The sequence below is a fragment of the Cydia strobilella genome, chromosome 7 (assembly GCF_947568885.1).
Source record: "Cydia strobilella chromosome 7, ilCydStro3.1, whole genome shotgun sequence".
In the NCBI taxonomy this organism is placed as follows: Eukaryota; Metazoa; Arthropoda; class Insecta; order Lepidoptera; family Tortricidae; genus Cydia; species Cydia strobilella.
In genome coordinates, this window is record NC_086047.1 from 10,323,020 (window position 1) to 10,350,076 (window position 27,057).

The following is a 27,057-nucleotide window of genomic DNA, read 5'->3' on the forward strand; positions in this document are numbered from 1 at the left end:
TATAGCAAATTTCAGCCTATTTCAATTTAATATCTGACCATCAAATCAATCACTACAAGTCCTGTGGTAAATTCTAGGTTCTTAATATAAAGGCTCATCTAATATTCATGAAATAATTTGCTCTAGCCTTAAACATGGTTAGTCTTCGAGTCAGATTAGACTAGGAATTGGCATGAGATTGGATTTGAAATTGCGCGCCGCATTGTTACAGAGACCTTTCATTGTTTATTCGACTTGACCCTTTTTGAATATTTTCTATGGATAGAAAAGTTTCTCATCGACACAGCTAGTTTGGTATTTATTATTCTTATTTTTTAAACTTTAAACTCATATTACACTAAAAATATGTTACCTGAACAGGAGCAAAGTTAAGTATTTTAGAAGTAAATATTGTAGCTTTACTTAATATTAGTTTGATATTTTTAATTACGGCTCTGTTATGGATGTGGTAACTGTAATTGTTAAAAATTGTCTGCTTCCACGCTTCGTCGTCGGCAAGTATAAGGCTGTTGTGACGATAATAGTCTTCGGGTCGTGGTCGGGACGCAGCAAATAATATAAGTTTAGAAAAGCATATTTGTTTTGAAAACCTGTGAAAACTTCGATTGATTCACAATGAGAACGAAGATTAGAGATGACGTCAGTTGACAACATCTCTATATCCATTTCATTATTAAAAGCTTGTCGCCTGTACGTAGAAATTTGGCAATAACGCGATTACGTGCGAATTAAAGAAGTATTCATTAGCCCAGGCGCCGGTATGCAAATACATGTAAATTGAGTTAAGTACACCTTTGGTGTTAATGTACGACATTGACAAAGCTGCGTGAGGAAGAGTGAGAAGTAAACGCGACATGTCATGAAATTTAATGTTACCTACCCTTTGAGCAATCAAGCATAGCTATCCGATGACACATAAGACAAAAATGACAGTCAATCTTTGATGGTTCTTAACGCCACGCTACGGTCCCTCTTAATCACGGTGAAGGGTATAAATATACTCATAATACATTTAAAATTATAACGACCTAATGTTTCAAAATGCAGCAATGTTGCTGGTCTTATTTTACAGATTGTGAAGCCCGGTATCCGTTTTTAGCCACTCAGCGGGAGGCTTAATGTCGCGTCAGTCGCCAATTAGGCGGGTATCAAATATGCACGGCGCCACAACACCGCCTTAAAAAATGGATGGCTGGTTTCACACGGCCACCGCGCGAGTTCACTGAAAATTTAATCAAATTTTATACTTGGGTCTCATGAAATAACAGCTCCTTGGTCCGCCTTATAGCCTGGAATGCCTTTTTTCATAATCTGGCGGTTCAAGCCCGCCACAGCGGACAGCGTGGGTTCTCTTCCTGTGGGCCTGATTTTCAGCTTGAAAATAAAAATCTTTTACGATCTGAACGGAAAATTTAGTAAAATTTTATAGAAGTTCTAAAATTACTGTGCTCTTTATATTTGAATGACTTTATTCACAATCTGTCTATTAGGGCTTCATCTGCATAATTTCGGTGGGCCCAATTTTCAGGCTGAAAATGTAGAAAGCCTTCTACTATATTCATATATTTATCTGTAGTATACCTACTATTTCTTCTTTCTTAGAACTTTGAAAAGTGCAAAATAAAATACAAGTGCTCGATATACACGCTGATGCTTGGCTTGCTGACTTGTATTTTATCAGCATATTTATTTGATACACTAGCAACTCCAAGAGCTGCTAGTGTGTCAAATAAATAATAAATAAATATTGATATGCGGGACAGCGCTGATGGCCTAGCGGTCAGAGCGTGCGACTTGCAATCCGGAGGTCGCGGGTTCAAACCCCGGCTCGTACCAATGAGTTTTTCGTAACTTATGTACGAAATATCATTTGATATTTACCAGTCGCTTTTCGGTGAAGGAAAACATCGTGTGGAAACCGGATTAATCCCAGTAAGGCCTAGTTTCCCCATTGGGTTGGAAGGTCAGATGGCAGTCGCTTTCGTAAAAACTAGTGCCTACGCCAATTCTTGGGATTAGTTGCCAAGCGGACCCCAGGCTCCCATTAGCCGTGGCAAAAATGCCGGGACAACGCGAGGAAGATGATGATTGATATGCGGGACGGGACACCTTATTTTCTTTCTCACCTAAGAATTTATGAATCACGTTATGTCTCCCTAATGGAAGGAGAGGTAGGGGAAGTCCAAGAAAAAGTTATATGAGCCAAGTAAAGGAGCATGCAGGGGCCGTGTCGTACCAGGATACTAAAGGGCTGGCTTCGGATCGACCAAGGTGGAGACAACTTCATCACGCTCCACCGACAAGAGCCCACAGCTCTTAAATTGAATGATGATGTTATGTCTCCCTGACTACTAGACTGTGCCTTTAATGACTGCTCGGACCAGTCATGCGCCGAGCGCGCCCGAATAATTGAGTTAAATACCACTGATATACCTAACGTACCTAGAGAATTAGGGCCTTTTAAATGGGCCTCACGGCAAAGCCGCCGAAGCCGTGAAGCCTCACGAGGTCCCATTTAAAAGGCCCTAATTCACTAGATTTCCTGGGTGTCATGCTTCAAAACTTGTATCACCGAATTAGGTGTGTCACCAAATAATGCGAGTTTACCCTACCACCAAGAACAATAAAAGGTTTTTGTTGTCATGGTTATGTCTCCTTTCCTGGGTCACTCTGTGCTTAGGTATTCCATAGTGATCCAGCCACAAAGCGTGGTATTTAATTTATTTACAAGATTTTTAAAGCGAACGGTTGTTCTGTTATCTTTTGGATGATCGGGATAGGACAGTATAACAACAAGAAAAACAGCTAGCGCTATCTACAGAAATTTAAAACACATGCATTGTACCTGTATTAACTTAAAATTGCTTTTCAGGTGTAATAAACTGATAGATAGATGTTTAGCGCACCAAAATTATACAAGTTTGTATAACTTTGGTGAAACTCTACTAAAATTATAATTTTAGCGTTCTTGAGCAGGTATTGCAATTCAGAATTTTGTTTAAAATACATGAGATGTTGTTAGGGCGCGATTCTAACTTATTCAAGTAGATAATACACTGTTTACATGATAAAACAAAATATTTCACAACAGAACATCATGGCTCCGGACGTGGAACACATGCCAAGGAGTTTTAGTATGAACATGAACAGATAATGTATACACCCGTACGTTATACCTATTAGGGATTTTTTATTGGATATAATATGAAAGGTGTTTTTAAACCAGTGTAATGTGGGAAAATCCGAACCTATGTAAAGTGTAAGGAAACTGTCCTAGAAACCGTCATCTCTTTTTAGTGAGAACAATTTTGGTATGGTCATGTATGGTATGTCAAAATATTGATTGTTATTCCTAAAATTTTTAGAAATTACCATCACCAAAGATCGTTTTATTGCATTGAAAGAAAAGTTTATCTATTAAGATCAAAATCTAACTGGTAACCGTTTCTTTCCTTTTTTCCATTATGTGCATGACATCTCGATGAGCAAATAAACCCTCCAGGGTAAAAATGAACGGTTTCACCTTCATTCTAATTTTGACCACACTCCAGCTCAAAAACATTTTCACTTGCCGGTGAATCTGATATTTTATTACCTCCATAAATCATAAGTAAACGAGACCCTGCCACAGTTATGTGACCCGTGCTCTGCAAAAACAGAATTACTAGACAAAATGTATTTTTAAATTTCCGCTTGGCGAGATTCTACTTAATTTAATAACAAGTATATTATTTCATGTAAATATATTCTACGACCGCTCGCCAATTTGGACAATTGGGCCATACATCAATCTAAGTCTTATTAGGATCATTTGGCTTTCTCTACCAGTCAAACTTTAGGCAAAGCAGAGAGATTGTGGACGGTGCTACTTTAACAACAACAAAATATAATATAACATTAATATAATAAAATTTAACTAAGGTTATTATTTAACAAAAAAAAATGAGGCCTGTTGCGGATATAATCATTGGTATTTTTGGGACAAAGCATGTTGCTCATTTGCATTTGTAGCCACCAGACGAAGCCTGCGTTGCGGATTTCTTGCATATTGTAAATGTTGGAGGATGGAGAAACTTGAAACGGATGAGATAAAAACTTTAACTTCACTTTTTTACTGCATTTATTATTTATATTGAAAATTCTTACATTTTTGATGTGAACGCTAAGAATGGCGGCTAGGAAGAGAGAGAACAGTGTTGCCACACGCAGGAGGCGATTCAAGCTATAAAATAGGTTCTACACCACTGGACACTTACTTAGGTGTGTTTCACACATAAACTGGGGGAGGGGTGGAGGGGCGAAAATGCCTATGACAAACAATATTGCTAAGTACGCTGTAAATGAATAATGAAAGAAAACTATGGCTTAAACATGAACCAGTAATTAACAATAATACTATTGAAGCTAAAATATCTTCTACAAGTTCAAGGGTATTATTGTTAATTACTGGTTATCTAGAGATTCTAGAGTATTTTCTAGAAAAGTTTTAATAAGTTTACTGTAACGAGAAGGGATACTTTTTGCATTAATGTGGCACACGTTAAGGTCACGGACACCATCATTAGCTTTTGGGTGAACTTTTTGGTACTAAGAAGAAAGATTCCTTAAGGGAGTGAATCATTTATGGGAGTTTTACAGTCCGCGAGAATTGAGGTAATCCACTTGGCGCATTTGCATAATTGGGTCGCGAGTTTGCTCAATCGACGGGCACGGAGCAGTTTCTCGCTTTGAGGCTGTGGAGTTAATCTCTGTCTACTGCGAGTTCATTCATTATTGCCGTTCTTCAATATTTCCCCGGGATTGTTCAGTTAAAGCTCTATAATAGTTATAACCCTTTCTCCATAACTTCCTAAACATTTTCACACATTAAATGCAAGAGCTCATATAATATGAGGCTACAGCTTTAAATTGACTATGTATCCCTTTCTTTTCTTTTATCTCGTTTGCATCCTCAGCTACTGCGGCGCCCAGACCCCGCATGCCAGACCAAAGTTGACTGTGTTCATAAACTGGATAATCTATTTCAGGAGCGGCTGAGCACGGAGGAGATAACGCGACTGAGCGACGTGCGGAATCTGGTCAATCAGCTGTACGAGACGCTCAACGTACGCGAGCATCAGATTCGTAAGGAGAGGGAAATACGTTCGCAGCTCGAGAAGGTTACTGCGGAAATACAGCCGCTTGAGGAGGTGAAACACACGTCTTATTTTACGTCAGAATAGTTACACTAAAATTTTTAATTCTTCATACAAAGAAACATTGCGGGAAGTATGTAGTTAGAAACTTTGTTCAGTCGTTTGCGAGATAAATTACCCTGTTGCTTATGGAAGTCAGATAATAAGCAGCAGTAACTGCAAATATATCGGGAATACTTCTTCGCTGTGTGTAGGGTACTATGTACAGTCAGTGACACACGCAAATGTTTTGGGTCTAATTTTTTGTGAGCATATGTAAGAGTGCACAAACAAAAAAAGCCGAATGAATGTTAAAGTATTCTTATAAGTGTGTACCTAAGGGGAAACTCGCAGCAATGGGACATAGCGGAAACCGCTCGACCCCAATTTCAAAGGAATACCGCAAATCGATGTACAGGTTAGCCGTTTGGCAGACACATACTAGAGGCCAAAACAAAATTTTTGACCCGAAGTTCCTAAAAAAATTTCGCCTATTTTGTATGAAAAAAAATAATTTTTTTTTCCAAAACCTATGGTATGTGATATCATACGAAAGGGCTTTTTGAGGCGATTCTAAAAATATATCACATCATTACATTTCGGGCATTTTTTTTAAATTAAAACAAAATGAATTTTCGAAACATACCAAGTTTGGGCTCCTCCAGACACGATATGGCTGATTTTTATTTTGTACAATATACCACAAATGATGCGTGATATCCTCATGTCTAATTCCAAGAAAGCAATTTTGGAAATAATATCATTACCAATTTTTTTTTTTTAATTTTTCAAATTTACAAAGTGACACAGTTCTACTTCAATACCTATTTCACGAGACTTATGGAACTATACTGCAGATACGGTACATATTAATCATAAAATGATACATAGTATCCATATATCCAACGGGAAATACCTCTTTAACCCTTTAACTGCGCCTTTTCATCAGTTGGTATAATTTGTTTAGTTATTGACACAAAATATCAAGGTTGTATCCTCCAGCTACGATATACCTTACTGATTTTTTTTACAATATACCACAAATCATACGTAATATCTTGATATCGAACCCCAAGAAAGCAATTATGAAAATAATATCATTAACAATTTTTTTTTTTAGGAACTGCGGGTCAAAAATTTTGTTTTGGCCTCTAGTATGTGTGTGCCAAACGGCTAACCTGTACATCGATTTGCGGTATTTTTATACGAACGGGTTACACTAACAAGTATCCGCAGCTCTACTTGATGTGCAAAAATTGGTGTTACATGTTATATACATGTTTAAGAAATCCATTTGTTGGGTGGTACATTTATTTCCATTTTACTTACTACAGAAGCGACATAGTCTACAAGTGGAGACGTTGGTTGATAACACATTCATTTGCACGTTACAGAAACGGCTAAGTTTAGAAGTGGAAACCAGCCGCCGCACCTCCGCGCTGACGTGGGTCGGCCTCGGCCTCATGGGCGTCCAGTTCGGGGTGCTCGCGCGGCTGACCTGGTGGGAGTACTCCTGGGACATCATGGAGCCCGTCACGTACTTTGTCACTTACGGGACGGCGATGGCCGCCTATGCTTACTTCGTGCTAACGAAACAGGTACTTTATTTCAAAAGTAAGAAAAATAATGAATAATAAAAGTTGACGAACCAACTATATAAATGTATTAACCTTTCATGTGCTGTTGTCACAAATTGGCTGTCTGTTAAAACGACCACCTTAATATTAACATTCTTCTCAAGTGATCAGTGCCAAAGGTTGAAGGATTTATTAAGTACTGTTAGCCCATACAGGAACCGACCAAATTATAGATATCTTACGTTAATTATCTTAAGAAAAGATGCAATCTCTTCTTGCAGTAATCATAACTTTTTTTGCAATAGAAGCCTTAATCAGTTGCCAACACGTCAATTTCAGCGGCCCTGGAAAGATATTTTTTCATTTCCAAGTTTAATTAAATTCCTACAGTAGGTATCTCCAAGTTCTAGAAGATTTTCAATCTATTTCTTCGTTTTATCTTTGAAGCTCACGCGCTTAATACGCCTTGTGGTTACACGATTAATTTTATGTCACGTCAAGTGTGAGTTTCGAATAAGGCGAAATTTAATTATCTTCCCAATTTGTTCTAAATTAAATTTGAACACGCCCTTAATTTGATTTGTTGACATGATTTCAAACTCTCTTGTTTGGCATATACTTCCAAAGTTTGAGTCGTACGGTAAGATTTGCTTATAACACTTTATTTAAGTATTATCTTTCGTTTTCTGTTTTCAGGAATACATATTGCCCGATGTGAAAGATAGGCAACATCTGCTGACGTTGCACAAAAAGGCGAAAAAGGTCGGACTGGATATTAACCAGTACAATCATCTGAAAGATGAGGTAAGCAACCTTGTTACCTTTCACAAAACGAGGATTTACATTTCAACCTAAAAAGCCGTACGATTAAATTGCTTTGTTTTTCTATCGTAACATCAAAGTTTAGCCAACCGAGAATATACCGTATACCGATCTATGTGTATATGTCGATATTACGTATACCGAGGATGAAAATATTAAGTACGAGTTTATCTAAACTGTTAATTCTTGTTATATAGTCAGTCCAAGCATACCCTCTTAGTAAGCGTAGTAGTAGCATACCTAGTTACCTCCACTGTATATATACAGGGTGATCAATCCAAATGGGTCAGTAGGGAGAAGTCAGAAACTATGAGAGATAGCGACATCTGTTGTTAGGAACCCATGGCTTCGATTTTAGATTTAATAATAATGGCATTCAGTTCTTTTCTGGCAAGCGAATTTCAAAAATCTTTAAATGCGGTTTTGTTTATTTTCAAAAAAACTAACTTAAGGTTTTGAGGTACTTTCCCTCCAGGGCCCATTCATTCTTTCCACACTGTATACCTAAAACGGTTAATGTTTCCACCTAACAGATAGACAAACTGCAAAAGGACCTAGCGCGGCTGCACGACCCGCTTCACATCCACATGTTGCCGAAGCGCGGCCCCCCGGCCTCCGAGAAACGCTCGCCCCTCACCAAGATTAAGGACATGATCGAGGAGACCGGCAAGAAAATGAAGATCACGTAATATTTGCTGACCGCCACGCGTCGCTAGACCACGCGTACGTAATACTTTCATTGTAGGAGTAAAGCCAAGATTCATTGGTTGTGTAAGATTTGTAAGATCTAAGACAAATGCTTCGGATATGAGTCATATCCGAAGCAATTTGTCTTAGATCTTACAAATCTTGATATGACAGCTAATGTAGATAGCGCTGTACAGCTCCGTACAATGCGGTAACTCTGGCTGTCAAAAATTGACAACTCAGTTGCTACAAAACACAGCGCCGTATAGCGCTGTCTAGTTAGGCTGCCAAACTCGAGGCACGATTTTTTCTTACACCTCTTTTATTTACAATCAAAAAATTTTTGCAACAAAGTATAACGATGAAGTACACGTTGGATTAGATTTTTGCTTTTTGATAACTCGGAACGATCGTCAGTGACTATTCTATTATTTGCAAAGGCCTTAATGCCTTTACTGGATATCGTCAATGCGATCTTTACTAATTGAAGTCTTTGTGTGAAGTTAACATGTTCACACTGTGAATAACTACACATTGAACTTTAGAACAATGTAACGACTCTATACGAATGTAATGCCAGAACGGCCGTAACCGTCAAACTATGTGTTGGTTGATACCTACATAAATCGCTTGGCGCCCGTTACGTAATTTATAGAAAAAAAAAGTCTAGGAAAATTTTATGTTGGATAAGTTTGACATGCTCAGAAATTGTTTCCTATTAAACATTTAGTTACATTATTAGTAAAATTAACTAACCTAAGAACATCAGAATCCATACTACTTTATCATTATCAAATATTAGTGAAATCTCTCAATCTCAGTCATTAATTTAAGCACAAAATACAGCAAATAAATCTTTATCACAAAGTATCCCATTTATAATACTTTTAATCAGTGCCAATAGTTATAAATTCTCGTGTCATTGATTCAACTCAATAATACTAACGTAGCTAGTGAAGTTATCAAATTCTAGTCCTTATTGTATAATAATCTGAGTACACATGTTTTTTGGTACTTAAAATGTAGGACCCTTGCCATACTGAACAATTTACGATTAATATACATGACATGACTTAACTACGAAAGCTGTCAACCCTTTATTGTCGACGTCTTACGTCATGTGAAAAATAAAAGCTATAAACAAAGAAAAGGTACCACCTTGATGTTTAAAACAAAGGAATATTGTTAATGTAATAATAATCGATGCTTGTAATATTCGCGCAAATTTAGTTTGTACATGTTATGCTTGATTTTATAAGAAGGAGCTTTTTAGTGTAATTTATTAAAATATTGAGTAAATAAATTTTATATATAAAATTAGTTCATATAAAATGTGTAATTAAAAGTTTTATAAAAAATATTTTGTTTTGGTGCGTCTAACATGCTTAGGTCTACTAACATGTATGTAGTCTGTGCACGCTGGTGTTTATACTAAAAGCTGATTTCATTCAAATAGCACAGGCAAGATACGTTAGAGTATAAGGACTAAGGACTAATAGATAATGTGGATTTTCAACCGAAGTTCTTATATTTGCCGTAACGGGGATGGTACGCGGGAATTAAAAATACCTAATATTTATAAGTCCACCACTTAACTGAGGCTGTTGGTAAGAAATTATTATGGTTAACTACGGAGTGCCAGGAAACTTAGCTGTGTGCGACTGATTTGTTATATTCTATAATCTTTGTTAAGTGGTAGACCTGTATTGTTTCGGACTAAATGTGTCTTTAAAGCCAGTTTTATAAGATAAAACACGCCGTAGGTTAAATAATGGCTGTGAAGTAAATGTGAAAAATACATTTTTCAGTCCATGTTATTATCCGTGTTTCGTAGCGGACTCATTTAGTCATTAGTGAATGTCAAGTCGCAAGATATCTTTCAAAATTGTATTTCATAATGTTATAGACTAATAGATAAAAATTAAATATTTTATTTGTAATTATGATAGCTTTTCACAGTAAGATATTAAAATGCCCTCTATATACTTAAGTTTAATTTTTTTGTACACAAGCTTATTATACTTTTTGCTCTTGAATCATAGGCTTCATAAATGGTAAATAATGTACCCAGGACCATTACGAACGATTGATTTAGCTACTACGCACAAATCGTATGTAATCGTATTTCCATAAGTAGTACCATTTTGGCAATTTTGTACATACTTAGACAGATGCTAAGGCGACCTCACTTTATGACATAAGATACCTATTGTTCAGAAGCACGCCTACACTTACTAATACTTCCCCACAAGTAAAACAACCGTTTGTGCATTTTAAAACTAGTTCGAAGTTGCATTAAAGGTGCTTGAATGAGGTCTCCACTTCACATACCGTTGTTATGCTCGTGGTGGCACAATGTTCTCAAGGACGACTCGCTCCAGAGTCTGCAGCGATGAGGGCCTAAACCCCTTCATGTACCTAATATACTGTACTCGTATGTAAAAGCTGTAAACACGCACATAAACGTTGTTCGCTCAATCTAGTTAGCTTTCTATTGTGATTTGCGAATTTGCCTTTTAGAATCTTTTTCTATCTAACCTAGGTATAGAATTTAATATAATAACGGTTAAGGATTTAAGATGGAGCCAAGCTTCAGTTGATGTGACTATAGTTTATTTACTAGTTCAAATTTTTTATATTCGGATAAAAAACGTTAAATAATTTTGTATTTATCAACTTGAACTCAAGTATTTGAGTTACTTAGGATCATTAACGGCCTGTTATTTTTGGAGGTTTACAATAGCGTGCAATAGTTTTAGAAATTTAAGACAAGGTAGCTACGGAGATCGGTTATGTAGTCGCAAATACCAATTAGTTTTTTAAGGAGTTCGGAGTGCTTGGGTGAAGTAGATATTTTATATAATTATTTGTTTTATAACGCTTATGAAATCTGATCATTTGAAAAATCTCATTGCCATTATTTAACCTTACTATAATATTTTTTATTTCACATTTCTTATATCTAGAAATCTATATAATTTTTAATTTGATAATACCGTTTTGATCAATCTCACAATCGAGTAGTTAGATACTAATAATTAATTATACATATACCTATTTAGCCTAATAATTTAACAAGATACTAACTCTCCTGTTAATATTCACTAGTAAAAATTGCCAAAATTTAACCTTCCAACTAATACATTTCTTGTTATCTTTGTTACGCCTTCTTGCAAGTCATCATCCTCATGGAGTGAAGATATGAGGTGGTATCAACTAACAACTTTGTAATGCCTACACATTTGAAAATCGAGGGTTTTCGCGCAATCATTGTATGTTCTATTTATATTATTATCTATTTCTTGTTATACTGTCATGGGTATAGATTATAAAATGGCTTATATTTAATAGCGTTGGATGTACCTATAGGTATTATAGGCAGGTACGCTATTTTATGGTCAATGACGAGGAACTTCTTTAATACTTACATCTCGTTAACATAGACGAGTTTGTAGTACAGTGGTATTTTCTGGTCGATATAAGTAATAGTTAATAAACAGTATAAGTATATTTTTATTCTCTTTGTTATTGTGCTTATTATTAAATTAGTACGAACATATAATAATTGCGACTTTTCTCACTATTTTCGACTGTAGGTTAGTGCTGACTCCTTGTAACAGTTACTATTTTGCATTTTGTTAAATATTTACAGTGTTAATCGAATACATTTTTAAAAAAATTAACCGATTGGGTTTTATTATTGTTATACGTTATGTTGATATTATGGATCTGATTCGCACTGACGAGAACCCAATCAAACAAATAAGTTACTTGGGTTGTAATCTTTATTCGCTAAGCATGAGCGATTTTTATTACACATACAAAATATGGTTTAATACAAATTTTGTTATTGAAATGTTCGAATAGTCACGGTTATACTTAAAAGTAAACAATAATTTATTAGGTAAGTATATTTATAGTTTTACGTCTTGTCTTTTTCTATAGCTTCAGACGGCGAGATCGGTTTTGACTCGTACGGGTACAAGTCGATGCTTTGCACGTGCGCTCGCACTGACACGCCCGGAGGGACCCCGAAGTAGTCCTGGCCTGTGTTCCTAATAATGGTGGTTCCCGGTTTAGTGTGGTGTATATCGAATCCGATACCGTACAGCGGACCATCTTTATCGCCTTTCCCAGCGTCGTAATCGTCCCTGCCGTCATTAGTATTCGTCGGCTGGAAAGGTTTTAGTGGCACATAAGGTTTCTTCGCCGGTTTATAAGGCTTGCTCGTTGGCCGCCCCGGTTTGCCTGTAATTTGTAATCAGTTCTAAAGTCCGTGCGGTGCATTGCTTGTGCTGGTGCCGGAAGGTGTGGTGTAATAAAAACCAGATTGGTCGTGGATAAAGTTTATTGCGATCAAGCGAGATATAAAAGGGTCCAGTGCATTCTCCTACCAAATGTGATTAAGCGGATTGAACTAATATTGCTAATTTGCTGTGATTGTACGTGTGGCTCATAATCTCTTTAATAGACAAAAGATAATAAAATGAATTGAATGAAATGAATTCTATATATATACAAAGTGTCCAAGATTTAAACAGAATTGTAGAAAATGGGAAATAGATTCTACTTTAATAAGCGAACAAAAAAGTGATACTGATAAGTAAAATTTGATTCACTTTTCGGTGGTCTGAATGTTTCTGTCAGTTTGAAAAATCAGACAAGTTCACTAACATCTGCTTGCCATCTATTCATCATCATCACCTGGTCCTTTGGTGGACTTGTCTCCGAACCCTGCGTCTCCATCGTAGCCAAGGTCTTCGTCGCTGCCGCCGCCCTGGTTGCCGCTTTGGCTTCCTGATCCTTGATTGCTTCCACCTTGGTTAAAAGGAGGTTTACTGCTGCCTCCTTGGTTGTAAGAACCTTGACTGCCTGAGCCGCTTCCTTTGTTCCCACTGCCTAAGGGGCCCTTGTTGCCACTGCCTTGGTTAAAAGAGCCCTGGTTACTCCCGCCTTGGTTGTAAGAGCCGTCGTCACTGCCCTTGTCAAAAGGAGTGTGATTGTCGTCATCCCCGTTGTAGGACTGGGAATAATCGCCATCTCCGGTAACATCATCGTCGTCAGTTAAGCCTGTGGGCCGAGTGGGCTTGATGGGCTTTTTGCTAGGCTTGCCAGGTTTATCTTTATCTGAGAATGGCGAAGGCTTTACGTGGCCTGAAGCAGCAGTAGCATCTGGACCTGAAACAATAAAAGAAATATCGAATTAATTTCAATAAGAGGCACAGGTATATCTGTTAACTCAGGCAAATATTGTCTTCTGAAAGATCTACTGCCGAAATTGGACGTGTAAGTAACCAAAAAAAGAAGAGAAGGTAAGAAAGTAAAGGTTCAATACTTTTATTTTTATTTTACACAAATATTGTCGTATACTTATATCATGGTATACTTGGCGCGAACTCCAAACCAGCAAAGCGGAGTGGCTGCAGAAACGAGAAAAGCATTTAATTCTGGTGTCAGGACTGCTTGAGTGTGGATAGTAAAGTAAGTAACTTAGGGCCTTGTAACTTGGTTCAACACCAACTGCGGACTGATCACCCTCACTCAGCAGTGAACTATGAAACTTTCCATACAAAAAAAATTGCGATCGCCGTAACGGTCACAAACGGTTTGGTGCAACCGACCCTTAGAGTAAGCAAGTAGCTGGTATACCTTGGAAGATATCACCAACTCCTGTGTCGTCAGGCGAGAAGTCGGTGGCGCCCGCGCTTACGAAGTCGGAGTCGTACGCGCTGGGAATGGTGGGGAAGTAGGCGGGGATGTATGGGTCCTTGTTGCTCTTCACGATGCGGTAGCCAATGCCCGGCCCGGCTATGTAGTTCACCGTCCTGGAACGATGGTACGTACATTTTCATGTGACGTGATTCTTGAGTATTCGTTTACGAGTATGTTCCTATTAGCGTGCTTATTTTTCTATGTCATGGGATAAGTTATTTTTTTTTACATTAGGTATTATGTATAAACTTATCGCCGTTAAAACTTGATTAATTTAACTTTATAAATACTCAAATTAAATAAAAGTTAAGGAATATAAATAAAAGTTTCAATATGAACGTCCGACCGACGTACGTACGTACGTGAATGGTAGAGTCCGACCATGCTATGTTATTACGTCAAGTTGTATGGCGTTCCTATGGGGCATAGCATAATATATACGCTTTGTTGTTGCCAAGTCGGTGCAACCTTAGCGAGGCCGGAGTATAAATTGAAATATATTAATATTATATTTTATAATTTATGCCAATTTGCTGGTAGTCAAACGAGATATATCACCATCAGCATCACCCTGTCGTTTTTAGTGCAACTAAGGGTTTTGGAAAGGGTTAAATAGGTACACAAAGTTTAAATTAATAGTCTCAGGGGGCTACGTATCGTTACACACTAGGTATAACGTATCACCAATCGGTCCCTAGGGGTAATTAATAGTTTGAGCTTAGATTTAAATGTATTACTTTGGCACGGCTTTATCACAAAATTAACTTGTGGTCAACCATTCGTGTCAGTATAAAATGTGATGGTACATTAAGTCGGCAGCAGTTGTAGCTACGCAGGCGAGGTGTTCATAATAGCTTATATTCTTATTCCCGTAACGACAATATTGCTGACTAGTTTGTTAAATGGCTCGATTAGTAAGAAGTTACATAGGTATTGTCAGCGATGGACTGACTGAAATCTGGGCTGAATAAAGATAATTTGTATTACGTTAATTAAGTAAAAATTAGGTAAATATATATAAACTAGTTTAGTCCCAATACCGACAAAATCACAATGCCATCTTATCAACCGCCTGAGATAAGTGGTAACCCTATAGAATATGCCCCCTAGGCGCTACTGGTGTAAAAATGTTTGGGAAAACCGCTGTTTATGTCTATTCTGTAGACATTACGAAAGTTAACGATTTGGTTTTGCATACATTTTTCTAAGATTTTGTCATAGGCAGATACAACCTATAAGATGTAGAATGTTTTAATATGCCTATAAGTATAAGTAAGATAATTAGGCTTTAAAGTAAGTTTAGTAGTAGTAGTCATTGTACAAAAGAAACATAAAACAGGAAAAAACACACATCATTTGTAAGTACAAAGGCGAACTTATCCCTTTAAGGGATCTCTTCTAGTTGACCTTTGAGCAATTGAGGGAGAATTGGAGAATGGTAGACATCAAAGCTGTACTTATCGACATGAAAAGAAAATATTTAATTTCTTAAAAGATAGGTACCTACACCTACAATATGTAGTATGGGTTTTGAAAAAAAAAACAAGTATATAAACAGTCATATATGTATAGTTATAATATATAATACATATGATATATTCTATACGATATAATACAAACCCATATACAAAAACTATCTAACACACACACATCTTTAGTTTAAGTTCCGTCCGTAAAACCATATATTTTTTAAATTCGCCTTTAGCGATGCGACCGCTTGACACCTACCGTCTTAGTAAGGAATTCCACAATTTGACAGAGTACACAGTAAAAGACTTGTCACAGGACCGGTGCTCATGAGGTGTGATAGACAGAGAGAGATCCTCACTGGATCGGAGCCGGTGCCCGCTGCCATCTGCTAAAAATTTAAATCTCCGAGAGATAAAGGGGAGAAGAAGGAGAGAATAGGACATTAAAGAGAAGGGAAAGTACATGTATGTATCTACGACGCCGAATTGGGTTGGGAGCGGAAAGATGAAATGTGGTTAAATTTTCGTAGTCCAAAAATTTATCTGATGCAAACGTTCAAGCTTGTCAAGTAGCTTGTTTATTTTATGATGTCCACAGAAAAGACACATAACTCATACTACAAAAGCCGTGATTCAAGGTAGTACAAGTCATAGCCTATTTTCCATAGGTACCGTTTATGGGATTTAAGCCCTATGTATAATATTCTGAATCTTCCAAGATTTATCCTGATAGGATACCCAGGTTGTACGAGTATGGATTACCTTTGCACTCCTTTGTCGTCCAGGAAAGTGTAGGAGCCCCGGACATTGCCCTGCGCATCGCTGCTCTCCGTTCGCCTCTGATCTGGGCCCGCTGATATAAATCTATAACATTTCAAATTCATTAGAAATAAGTATGTTTGTAGATACCTACTATTCGCCCTACAATAAATAAGAATATTGAAACCACACATGCTCTGCCTTCACTCCTTCCGTGGTATCTACCTACAATAGGGTTGTTTCCTTCCACATGTTGAATTTTATAACTAAATCTAGTTAAATAGATAGAAAATGAGCAATTCAACACAATAAATTGAAATCTTAAAAAAATTATGGGAATAATCAGTTTAAAAAAAATTAACTTCCAAATAGGAAAAAAATAATGGTACCATTCGATTCCTTACATTTTATTAAAATAGTTATTTGTTATACAAGGGTGCAAAGTTGTATTTTACCCGCGAGTGTGGAATTGAAACACGAGCAAGCGAAAGGATTCTATAGTTGAACCACGAGCGAAGCGAGTGGTTCTAAAAGAGAATCCTGAGCGTATCGAGTGTTTTAACACACGAGAAGTAAAATACATTTGCACCCGTGTGTAACACAAAACTTTTCCCCTCACTATAGCGAGGAAAGTGCAACATACACAGGCGTTAGATCATCTTCATCAACTGGAATCACTCATTTTTTTACGATATTATAACAAAAAACTTGAAATTCTGTACTTTTACGTGAGGAGTTTTATAGCAAAATTTTTGTTGTCAATGTTGACATTTCTGATGCATTTCTGACGTATGAAATGTCAATGATGCGTTTTGAAATTGCATCGACTTAACTTGTGCGTTCAGAATTATATTTAACATAATTATTAAAAAACAAACGTTTATTATGGAATTTTAAGGTTTATGACTTAAAATCATTAAATAAAGCTAAATCTGGTATTTTTTATTAGATTCTCAAATCATTTATTTAATGATAATTAATATCGAACGAACCATTATTATGAGCGTTATACGTTTTGTTATCTGTCAAGCTACTTAAACACGCTCCATCCAAGGTCAAATTACTTTCCCCACTAGTGGATAAAATGCGTTTTTCCCCGCTTGTTTTAAAGGATAAAAGACAGCTTTCCGAGCTAGTGAGGGGAAAAATATATTGTTTAGCAACAATATACATAAACTTTTAGGAGGAATTAAAGTAAACGGAAACAAAATTCATTTCATACGTTTTGCGGACGATATCGCGGCATTTGCCAATAACCGAAGTCAATTACAGCAACTAGTCTCCAAAATGGATGAAATTTTTATTCAATTCGGACTTAAAATAAATTGCAAAAAAACTAAAACTCTTACAGTTGCAAAAAACATTCTGACAGCATCGAACCGCCCAAAAGTTTACAAACCCATCATACTACAGGACACACCCATAGAACAAGTCAATCAGTACAAATATTTAGGAAGCGTGATAACCAATGACTCTAGATGCACCGAAGACATTAAGCAGAGAATCGCTATGGCTAAAGGAGCCTTCAATAACAAAAAAGACCTACTTAAGGCACGCATTTCCAAAAAAGCCAAGAAACGATTGATAAAAGTGTTTATCTGGAGCATTGCGTTGTATGCGAGTGAGACGTGGACACTGAGACAAAAAGACAGAAAAAGGTTGGAAAGGATGGCGGAGGATGGAAAGGATTAGCTGGACTGAAAGAAAGACGAATGAAGAAGTTTTGAATATGGTAGGAGAAAGGCGAAGCTTATTAAATACCATAAGGAATAGGAGAGGTAAGATGTTAGGACACCTAATACGAAACGACAACTTTTTCCTTAACATCCTGGAAGGAAAAATTGAAAAGACGAGAGGCAGTGGAAAACCTAGAATCACATACCTGAGCCAAGTAAAAGAGAATGCATCGTACGAGCAAATCAAAAGACTGGCTCAGGAAAGAAAGGACTGGCAATTACTCCACCGACAAGAGCAAAGCTCTTAAGTGATGATGATGATGATACATAAACGCAAAATTTCACCGACAAAATCGCAATTTCCTTGTTTTCCACGGCTTCTAAGCAATAGCGACGTTACATGCTGACGTCACGATGTAATGTCAATTTGTTAGAAGCGTTTCGTCAGTAATGTGCGGGTGCTGACTGAACATCATTTGTGACATATTGCTTTAAGACAATTGGTCCCATACACAGACATTTGATCCTCAAAACAAACCTGATCGAATAAAATAAATAAAATAAAATCGAACAAACCTGATACCTAAATAAAAATTTGTGGAATACCCTATTACAGTAATACAATTACGAATTAAAGTAATTTTTATGGCTTGACATTTCTTTTAGGTACTTTTTAAGGAAAATGCATAATCGGGAGCTTTAAATTCTCAGCAGCCAAAATCTGGAATGATCTGCCTCCACGTCTAAGAAATAATGTGTCCCAAAATACTTTTAAAACTAAACTGAAATCAATATTACTCTATAAACAGAAGAATACTTAAGCACCCTTGAAACACCTAATGAACAGTACCTAGTAAATTTTCATGTCTTGCCCTAGCTAATAGTTTTCTTTTTCTTATTTTCCTATGCCTTTTTCTCATGCCTTACATTTACTAAGTTAACTTAGATTTAGTTATTAACAAACGTAATAAAAACACTCCTTTTTTTAATTATATTATACTTATAATTAGGGGTGCAGACTAGCTGCCACAGCGCTGGTTTTCAGCATCGCTGTGGCAGCTAGTCTGCAACACAGCAAATGCTAAATCCATCCCTTTTGTCACACTATTGTTTGTTTATAAAATAGATATAAATAGACTTAAGAAATTATGTTAATGTAATTGTTTATGTTCTACTGTTCAACATGTCTTTTTGTTTGTTTTCCTTTTATCGTCTTTGTATTCTTATTTATGTGTGTGGCAATAAATAATTATTATTCTTATTCTTATAATAGTATTTCTTTTTTCAAACGCTTGTCAATGTACTCAATAGATTTCAAATAACTTACTATGGTTTCAACTAATTATAAAGGTTTATTTAACTCGTCCAAATAAAAGATGTGACGTGGCTACCATAAATTACCATTTTCCTTCAATAGATAGGTATAGCCGTATGCGCGCCACATGTTTATGATTTGAATAGTCCCCTTGAACACAAAAGTTATTGACTTATTATTAATAAATAATTAAATTCATTTATTAAGGACCAACTTGGATCACAAATTGATCCAAGTTGGTCCTTAATAAATGAATTTAATTATTTATTTAGTGACAGTTTTATCTTAAGGCTAATGTTAGTATATACATAATTATTTATTTACTGACTAGCTAACTATATAGTACAATTATAAAATTCTAGTTTCTAAAATGACAAGGCAAATTAATAGTACATTACTACAGAGGTTGGGAAGTAAGGGGTTGCCGGCCGAATGCATATATACGGCCGAACGTCGTTAGGTACATATATGTACATATTTTGGGTAAATAAACAATTTGATGTTTAACAAAACAAAAAAGTTAATAGGGGAAATAATATATAATTTTATTTATAAATAAAGTTACATACTTTAACTTTCCTTGTAATAATATTTTATTTTAACGAAAAAACGTGCGATATCATGATATAAAAAATATCCTCAAAAAAGTTTCCCTTACGGATTAAATTTAGATTTAGAAAAAAATCTACATTTGTTCAAAATTAGGTCTCAACAAGGCAGAGGGCTGAAACAACTAGCTGATCAGGTTAAAGGTTGTTTGGGTGAGCTGGCGATACGTAGAACTCACAGTCACGCCCGGCGATGTACATTATTGTTATGTGAAGCACCTATCTTGACTAACACGGTAATACCTACAGGAGCCGTTCAGCCTTCTTTGCACGGCCGCGGCTTCTCTTGGGCGTCTTTCCCCACACACGAGTGAGGCGCGATGGAGCGGCAAGGCAATCATGGGTTGAATTGGGATGGGTTGTCGGGGTGCGCCAATATATAGGACCCAGAGTATCACCCGGCAATTTACACTTAACTAACAGTCTAACACGTCTGTAATACCTGTAGGATCCATCCAGCCCACGTTGCACAGCAGTTCGTCCTCTCGGCCGCGTCTCCCCTCGCACTAGAGGGGCTCGATGGAACGGCGAGCCGATCAGGTTGGGACTGTCCGGGTGCGCCGACGACACGTGGAAGCCGGTGTCGCGTCCCGCGATGTACGACACGTCGTGTCGCTCGCCGACGTCGTCCACGTACGAGTAGTGTCCTGATTAGGGGATTTGGTAGTGAGTTGGTGTTTAGTAAAAATAGAGTAGGTTGTAAGAATTATTTGTATGAACATTTGAAGGGTACACGGAAAGAACATGTCTAGTCACTTTAGTAACATTTTGAGTAATCGCGGTTTTAAAATTTGGAACCATGTCAAAATGTACGGTAATTCCGTGACCAGGTCTTTTTTAACTAAAAAAAAAGTTGTGTTACATATATTATACAGCGGTAGCAAAAGATATAACTAATAGTTCATTAAGAGCTCTACATTTTAAAATGAAAATCTCATTTTCCGAAAAACGTGACTAGACATGTCTTTCCGTAGACCCTTCATTTAATACAAGGGACCCGTTGATACTTGAATGTTGTAGACGGTTAAATCATGCATAATTGGAGTATCTAAGTATTGTGTGCTACAAAAAACTACAAGACACCTCTAGGTAGATAATGCACGCCGTAAATGATATGTACCAGGGGCCTAGCCAAGATGACAATAAAATAGAAAACGCGAATCGCAAATTAAGTCACGTGACTTTTCGTAGCGTCTGTCTCCCCAACACATTTTTTCTTTTCGTTTGACATTTGTAGATGTACGATTGTCATTTTGGCTAAGCCCCCAGTAGTTTTTGTAAAATAGTTAAGTATACCTTCAATTAGGGGAAGGTTGCTATCATTGGACCACTAAATTCGCTGCCTTATAATTTACACAATTCATGTAAGAAATTAAAACAAATTTGATAATTTTGAACCATTGAAATATATTTATTCGTTACCTTACAGACAAATGAATACAGTTTAATAATCTAGGAGAAAAAACGAAAAAAAGATTTTTCGCACTGTTGCCTTGTTTGGACCAGGGTCACCTTGATTGGATCACGGAGTCACCATCAATGGACTTAGGATTTTTTTGCTGATGGTCCAATCAAGGAGAAATAGAAATTTACATTTTTATTTCTTTTATTGTTATTATTTTATTTTTTATTTGCGTGGAAACAATTATAAGTATATAGATATATAAATGGAAGATAAGTACATGACGTATAGCAGCCTTCTTTAGATGACATTTTTAAAACTAAAAAAAAGGTTGCCATGATTGGACCGGACCGATGATAGGACATACATGCGGTCAATTGATAGCAACTAGGTATCAAATAACAAAAAGATAAAAATAAAAATAACGAAAATAACTGGTCAGAAACTATTATTATAAATTTAACGATTAATATATTTCTAACAATCATACGTCAATATACTCAAACAAATGCAAATATGATGGCACTTATTTGCGTTTCTTTTTCGCGTCGCCAACGCTCGAAACACACTTGCTCACGTCACTCGTCGGCCGAGCGCCGAGAAACGCGGCGCGACTGAGGAAGCGGTGGGGCCGCTTGGATCGCTCAAGGACACTTTGTACCTTGTCTATCTCTGTCTAGCATGCGTAGGTTTTAAAATATTTAGATGGTCCATTCAAAGCGCCGGTCCAATGATAGCAACCTTCCCCTACGTCAGGACTAAATGAAAAATCAACCAGACAAATGTTAATATATATTATTTTTCCTTTTTTAGGGTTCCGTAGTCAACTAGGAACACTTATAGTTTCGCCATGTCCGTCTGTCTGTCTGTCTGTCTGTCTGTGATGTCTGTCTGTCCGAGGCTTTGCTCCGTGATCCTTAGTGATAGAAAGCTGCAATTTGGCATGCAAATATATAAATCAATAAACCCGACAAAGTCAAACAATATAATCTAAAAAAAAAGTTGTTTAGGGTACCTACACGTAAAGTGGGGGTGTAATTTTTTTTCCGCTTAAACCCTATAGTGTCAATATTTTCGGAAATATTCGTTCTGAAAGAAAAAAAAAATGTGTCTCCCCCTCTAACTTTTGAACCATGGGTCCAAACAATATGAAAAAAATCGTAGATATAGAACTTAAGCAAGACATTAAATGAAAGCTATAGCGAACATGATCCTCCCCTTCATAGTAAAAAGACGTAGTAAATCTACAGTACGTTATTACGACATTAAACGGGTTTTTAAAGTTATTAGATTTTATTAATGTAAATAAAGTAAAATGTAAAATTAAAATTGCTTATTTTACTCATTTAATTATTATGTAATAGTTAATTTCTCTAAAACAGTTTCATTGGCTGAATGAGTAATGCCGTTAACTATTGGCAGCTTTAGAACCAAAAAGTAATAAATTTAAAAGTACGAGGCAATCCCGCTAATTTTCATATTTTAATAAACAAATATTTTTTAAATTACTGCAGTTTCCTAAAATATGTATTTTTTCATAAATATTGCATTTTAATGTTTTTCGTTATGGATTATTATGACCAGACATGCAAATTCTCCGATTGAAAGGAAGTTCTAAGGAAAAAATCATGGCCAAACGTACCGTGGCTTTAATTAAAATAATTAAGTACTGAAGCCCTTTGTGTTTTCGGTTTCCTCGTATTCGATATGAAAAGTACATTGTTTAACTCGGGTGAAAGGCACCAAGCATTATTTCATCCCTTCGTTAACAATCTCCTATACTAATAGCCCTAGTTTAGCCTAATGTGACGGTAGGGTAACTACGGGACCCTACACTGAGCATGGCCCGACATGCTCTTGGCCGGTTTTTATTTTATGACTAAATTTGCGTTGATTGACGGATGGTCAGCTGGCGGAATTGGTAACGCATTGAACCGGGATCCAAGGATGTGGGTTCGAGTCCCACGTTCGCCAGAGTTGATCATCGTTGATTTTTTATTGTGATTGACATCTGAATACCGTAAGGTCGGGGTACTTTAGCCCTCCAAGGTTACTTTGCACACCCATGAAAATATATTTTATTGTCATGAGATGTTTTATTACCTTTCACGTCTCCCCTGGCGTCAGCGTTCTCGTTCTTGGAGTAGGTGCGGGTGTCGAACTTGTACGCGTAGCTGGGGTCCTCGTTAGGGTCGAAGTAGGGGTCGTCCTTGTTGCCGATGGGCCCGCGCGGCCGCTGATCTAGGTCCATCTTGCGGTGCACGTTGGGGCCTTTCGCCCGAAAACTATATACATGGGAAAATAAGTGTGTATAATAAATATCCAAGGTTTATTACGTTAAGTCGTAGGCGAATCTTTTTTACTTATTTACTTGGCCAAAATATTCTCTCCGTGCCATGAATAAGTAAAATTTTCTCCATGCAAGAAATAAATAGGTCCTTTGTCAAAATGTTACTTTTTCTGAGCTTAGCCACTTTTCGTTTACTTTCTTAGTAACCTATTTCCATAAAGCGAGTATGTTTCGATAACAATGAAGTTGTAGCAAGATTGCAGGATGGTTCATGCACCTTTTACTCACGGTGCTATCCGCACGCTCTAGTGCTCCTGACCTTGCCGTTGCACGAGATGTAGATCTACACCTACCTAATACTCCTATCAATCAAAATTTAAGCCTATTATCAATGCATGCGGGTCTCATGCTAACTATATAATCGTATCAAGATGCTAGTGTGTGCAGAACGCTAATAGGACTAACTGTACTGAGTCTAATCTTGCGATTAAGGAGCGTTCGAGTAGAAATGATAAGTCCTCACAGATACATAAAGCCTTGATGATATCAGTAAGAATCAAAAATCTTTCATGGCATACCTTTACCCGTACCACGAGTCACTGACAGTGTCTACACTGAACTATACGCTAACATCTACGTAATTTACTTTCTATACATCTCGCTCGCACTAATATACCAGTACGAGCGAGATGCATAGTTATGTTCACGCTAGCATTTATGTCAGTGCCAAACTGGTGGTAGCTGTACTTTTCTATCTAACTGCAAATTGTCAACTTTAGTTGTGTAGCCAACCGTGGTGAGGCCTTAAACTTGTCAACAGGTATGTTTTTTAGGTTTAAGTACTTTTAATGGGAGAGGAATTTGGGTAGCATCTGTAAACTTCTTACCATGAGGCAGATAACTCTTAGGGTAGGTACCTCCTGCAGATTACACATTGAATACGTATAGAGTCAGTCCACGCTAACTCTGCACCGACTTGGCAAGGGTATGGCGGTGCCAAATGTCAAATTCCTATAAAAATATGATATTTACAGTGGCACCACACTTTGTCGATGTAGAATTAACTTAGACCACAGAAGAAAGAAAATGTTTTTTTCTGCGGCTTAGACGGCCTAATCAATGCACACTACGCTAACCGGTCCTAAGCATGTTTAAAGTTTGTACGTTGAAAGGGTTGAATTATTCTTAGTATTAACAAAAGCGCAATTTGAAAATCGAAAAGTGAGGTATCCCTATAAGGACATCGTGTGGGTGAACATCGTCGGGTTATCTCAACTTTTATGACTTTCTTATGGAGGTCTGGTAATGTGTGTCACTCACCCTCTAGGTCCGGCGGTGTAGACGGTCTCCTTAACGGTGCCGGACGCCGGGTCCACGGCGCCGAAGCGCCCGCCGACCACTTTGTTGGAGTTACCGTGCGCCAAGTGGTAGCTGCTTCCCCGGTCCTTATTCGCGTATCTGTCATCGGATAACTACTTTAATATTGTGACCCATGCAGTATGAAGTCATGCGAAGTAATCATATTTTGTGTGTGAGAAGGCTATTTTTACAATTGATTGTGACACAATGAATTAATAGTGAAGAATATGAAGTATTTAATTATTGAAGATAAGTACTACTGAATTGAATTGGAATTGGTGACAGGGCAGTGCGCCATAAAGACAGTCGTGATTTTTTATTGTGATTTATTATCGTTATTTATAAGAAAGTATATATAATTAATTTAAAGTGCCATTTTTATATAATAAGGGATATTACTGCAATGTTCTGCCACCAGAGTGCAGCATTAGCCTGTTTAGTAGACCATAGAGTAAATTATACATACTGTACCTTTACCTGATTTTTGATAAGTTTTCAGATAATAAAATATGACATTAATGCATCAAGGCGGTTTGTTTACAGAGGACGTACCGGGAAACGCGTAACCGAAATTTCGCTATCTGCCTCTTTATTGCTCGAATATGAAAGACAGAGATGAGATATTTTCTTGATTTGCGATAGACCCTCAGGTTGTGGTAGTGGCGCCCCCTATGCAGAGTTTCGCGTAATCCTCCTCCTATTTAGGTAGGTATTATAGGTATAGGTATTATAGGTAGGTAATAAAAACCGTGCAGTTTAACTCCTGACAATCTTGTATACTTACATTTTCTTTGGTGTGGTCTATTCTCGTTTCATAAATTAATTTCCAGGATTCATTACCGCAAATAAGATAATAACAAAATGTTAATGATGACATGATCTAATTTAACACACCTTAATCTCTACAACAGTATCGAAATACTCGTAGTTAATCGGATTAATGAACCTGCTCTAAGTAATCTCTAAAGCTCTCGTGTACCAATCGATCAATAGCAATGCACTCAGTTACCCAAAATCAAAGGATCCGTCGGTGTTCACAGTATTGTAATCCCCTTCATTCGTCCGGGACTTCCCCGGAATCACCTGAGTCCGGGCTAGGCCACACACACACAACACACTGAACACTTTCCAAGACATGGCAACACTTCACCCTACTGCGGCGAAGATGGAAATGTATTAATTTTTGGTTTTAATATTTCATTGCACTGTTGACTGTGTGAGGATTGGGTTTGACTATGGAGGTAAAAAACAAAGGAGCTCTTATATACCGCGGTCAAAACGAGCGCGGTCGGAGGCGCCTCGCGTGAAAACGCCCGGACGTCATTGTTATTAATATTGAGCCTGTGAACCACTACAAGCAATAGGTAAACTATTTATATTAAATACTGGAATTTTTTCCATTGGAAAAGCACCGTACAACGCTCATATCTAAAAATTCAAACAATCTTAAAATAGAGATGCAATTAAATCCACCTATAGGCCGATTTCTGTAGGCTCGACTAGCATGTACATAAGCGTAATTTAAAAAAATCTGCATTATTATCTAATATAATTCAACGCATTCACTGCGCCATGGTTTTGCTCTAGTAGGTACGTAGCGAAAATTGTTCGTAGAGGCGGGACGATAATAATAATTATATCGACCACTTGTATATCAACGAATTTTATATTTTACCAATACTACAGCGTGAATATTGTGGCAGGTACTACCTACAATGGCTATAATATGAAATAATCAGAAACTCGTCTAAAAAGCGCCCTAACTTGATAAAGCAAGCCAAACAATTACATATGCAAGGTCAGGTTGATAGGGTACCTACAAATCACTACATAGTATAAAACAAAGTCGCTTTCCGCTGTCTGTCCGTCTGTCCCTATGTATGCTTAGATCTTTAAAACTACGCAACGGATTTTGATGCGGTTTGTTTTAAATAGATACTTAGTGATTCAAGAGGAAGGTTTATATGTATTTTAAAGGTTTATATTATTTTGTAAAGGTTTTGTGTAAATTAGTTAAACTACCCGTGCGAAGCCGGGCGGGTCGTTAGTTATTTCTACAAATCTATTTTGAACAGTGGCCATAACTGGCACAGCAAAAGTCAAAATACTTAATCTATATATAGGTATATAAACGTAAAAGTCCTAACTGACTGACTGACTCACTTAAATCAACGCCCAGCCCAAACCGTTGGACCTAGAGAGCTGAA

At 37.1% G+C, this 27,057-nt stretch overlaps 2 protein-coding genes across 2 annotated transcripts in view; one reads left to right on the top strand and one right to left on the bottom strand.

Annotated features, from left to right (window-relative positions):
* The window catches only part of LOC134743106 (calcium uniporter protein, mitochondrial), a 144,734-nt gene extending 135,114 nt beyond the window's left edge, over positions 1-9,620 (top strand). The window contains exons 5-8 of the mRNA XM_063676432.1: positions 5,028-5,189; positions 6,569-6,772; positions 7,448-7,555; positions 8,107-9,620. Coding sequence (XP_063532502.1) covers positions 5,028-5,189; positions 6,569-6,772; positions 7,448-7,555; positions 8,107-8,262 — 630 coding nt within the window. The 3' untranslated portion in view covers positions 8,263-9,620. The remainder of the gene's footprint in view (positions 1-5,027; positions 5,190-6,568; positions 6,773-7,447; positions 7,556-8,106) is intronic.
* A 2,448-nt stretch (positions 9,621-12,068) lies between these two features.
* Positions 12,069-26,095, bottom strand: LOC134743089 (uncharacterized). The gene is made up of 8 exons (XM_063676403.1): positions 25,860-26,095; positions 24,812-24,949; positions 23,305-23,486; positions 20,242-20,446; positions 16,204-16,305; positions 13,910-14,085; positions 12,965-13,438; positions 12,069-12,508 (listed from the first exon to the last, which is right to left on the bottom strand). Exons 1-8 carry the CDS (start codon positions 25,985-25,987, stop codon positions 12,183-12,185), a joined length of 1,731 nt encoding a protein of 576 aa, XP_063532473.1. The 5' UTR covers positions 25,988-26,095; the 3' UTR covers positions 12,069-12,182.
* Between the last annotated feature and the right edge of the window lie 962 nt (positions 26,096-27,057).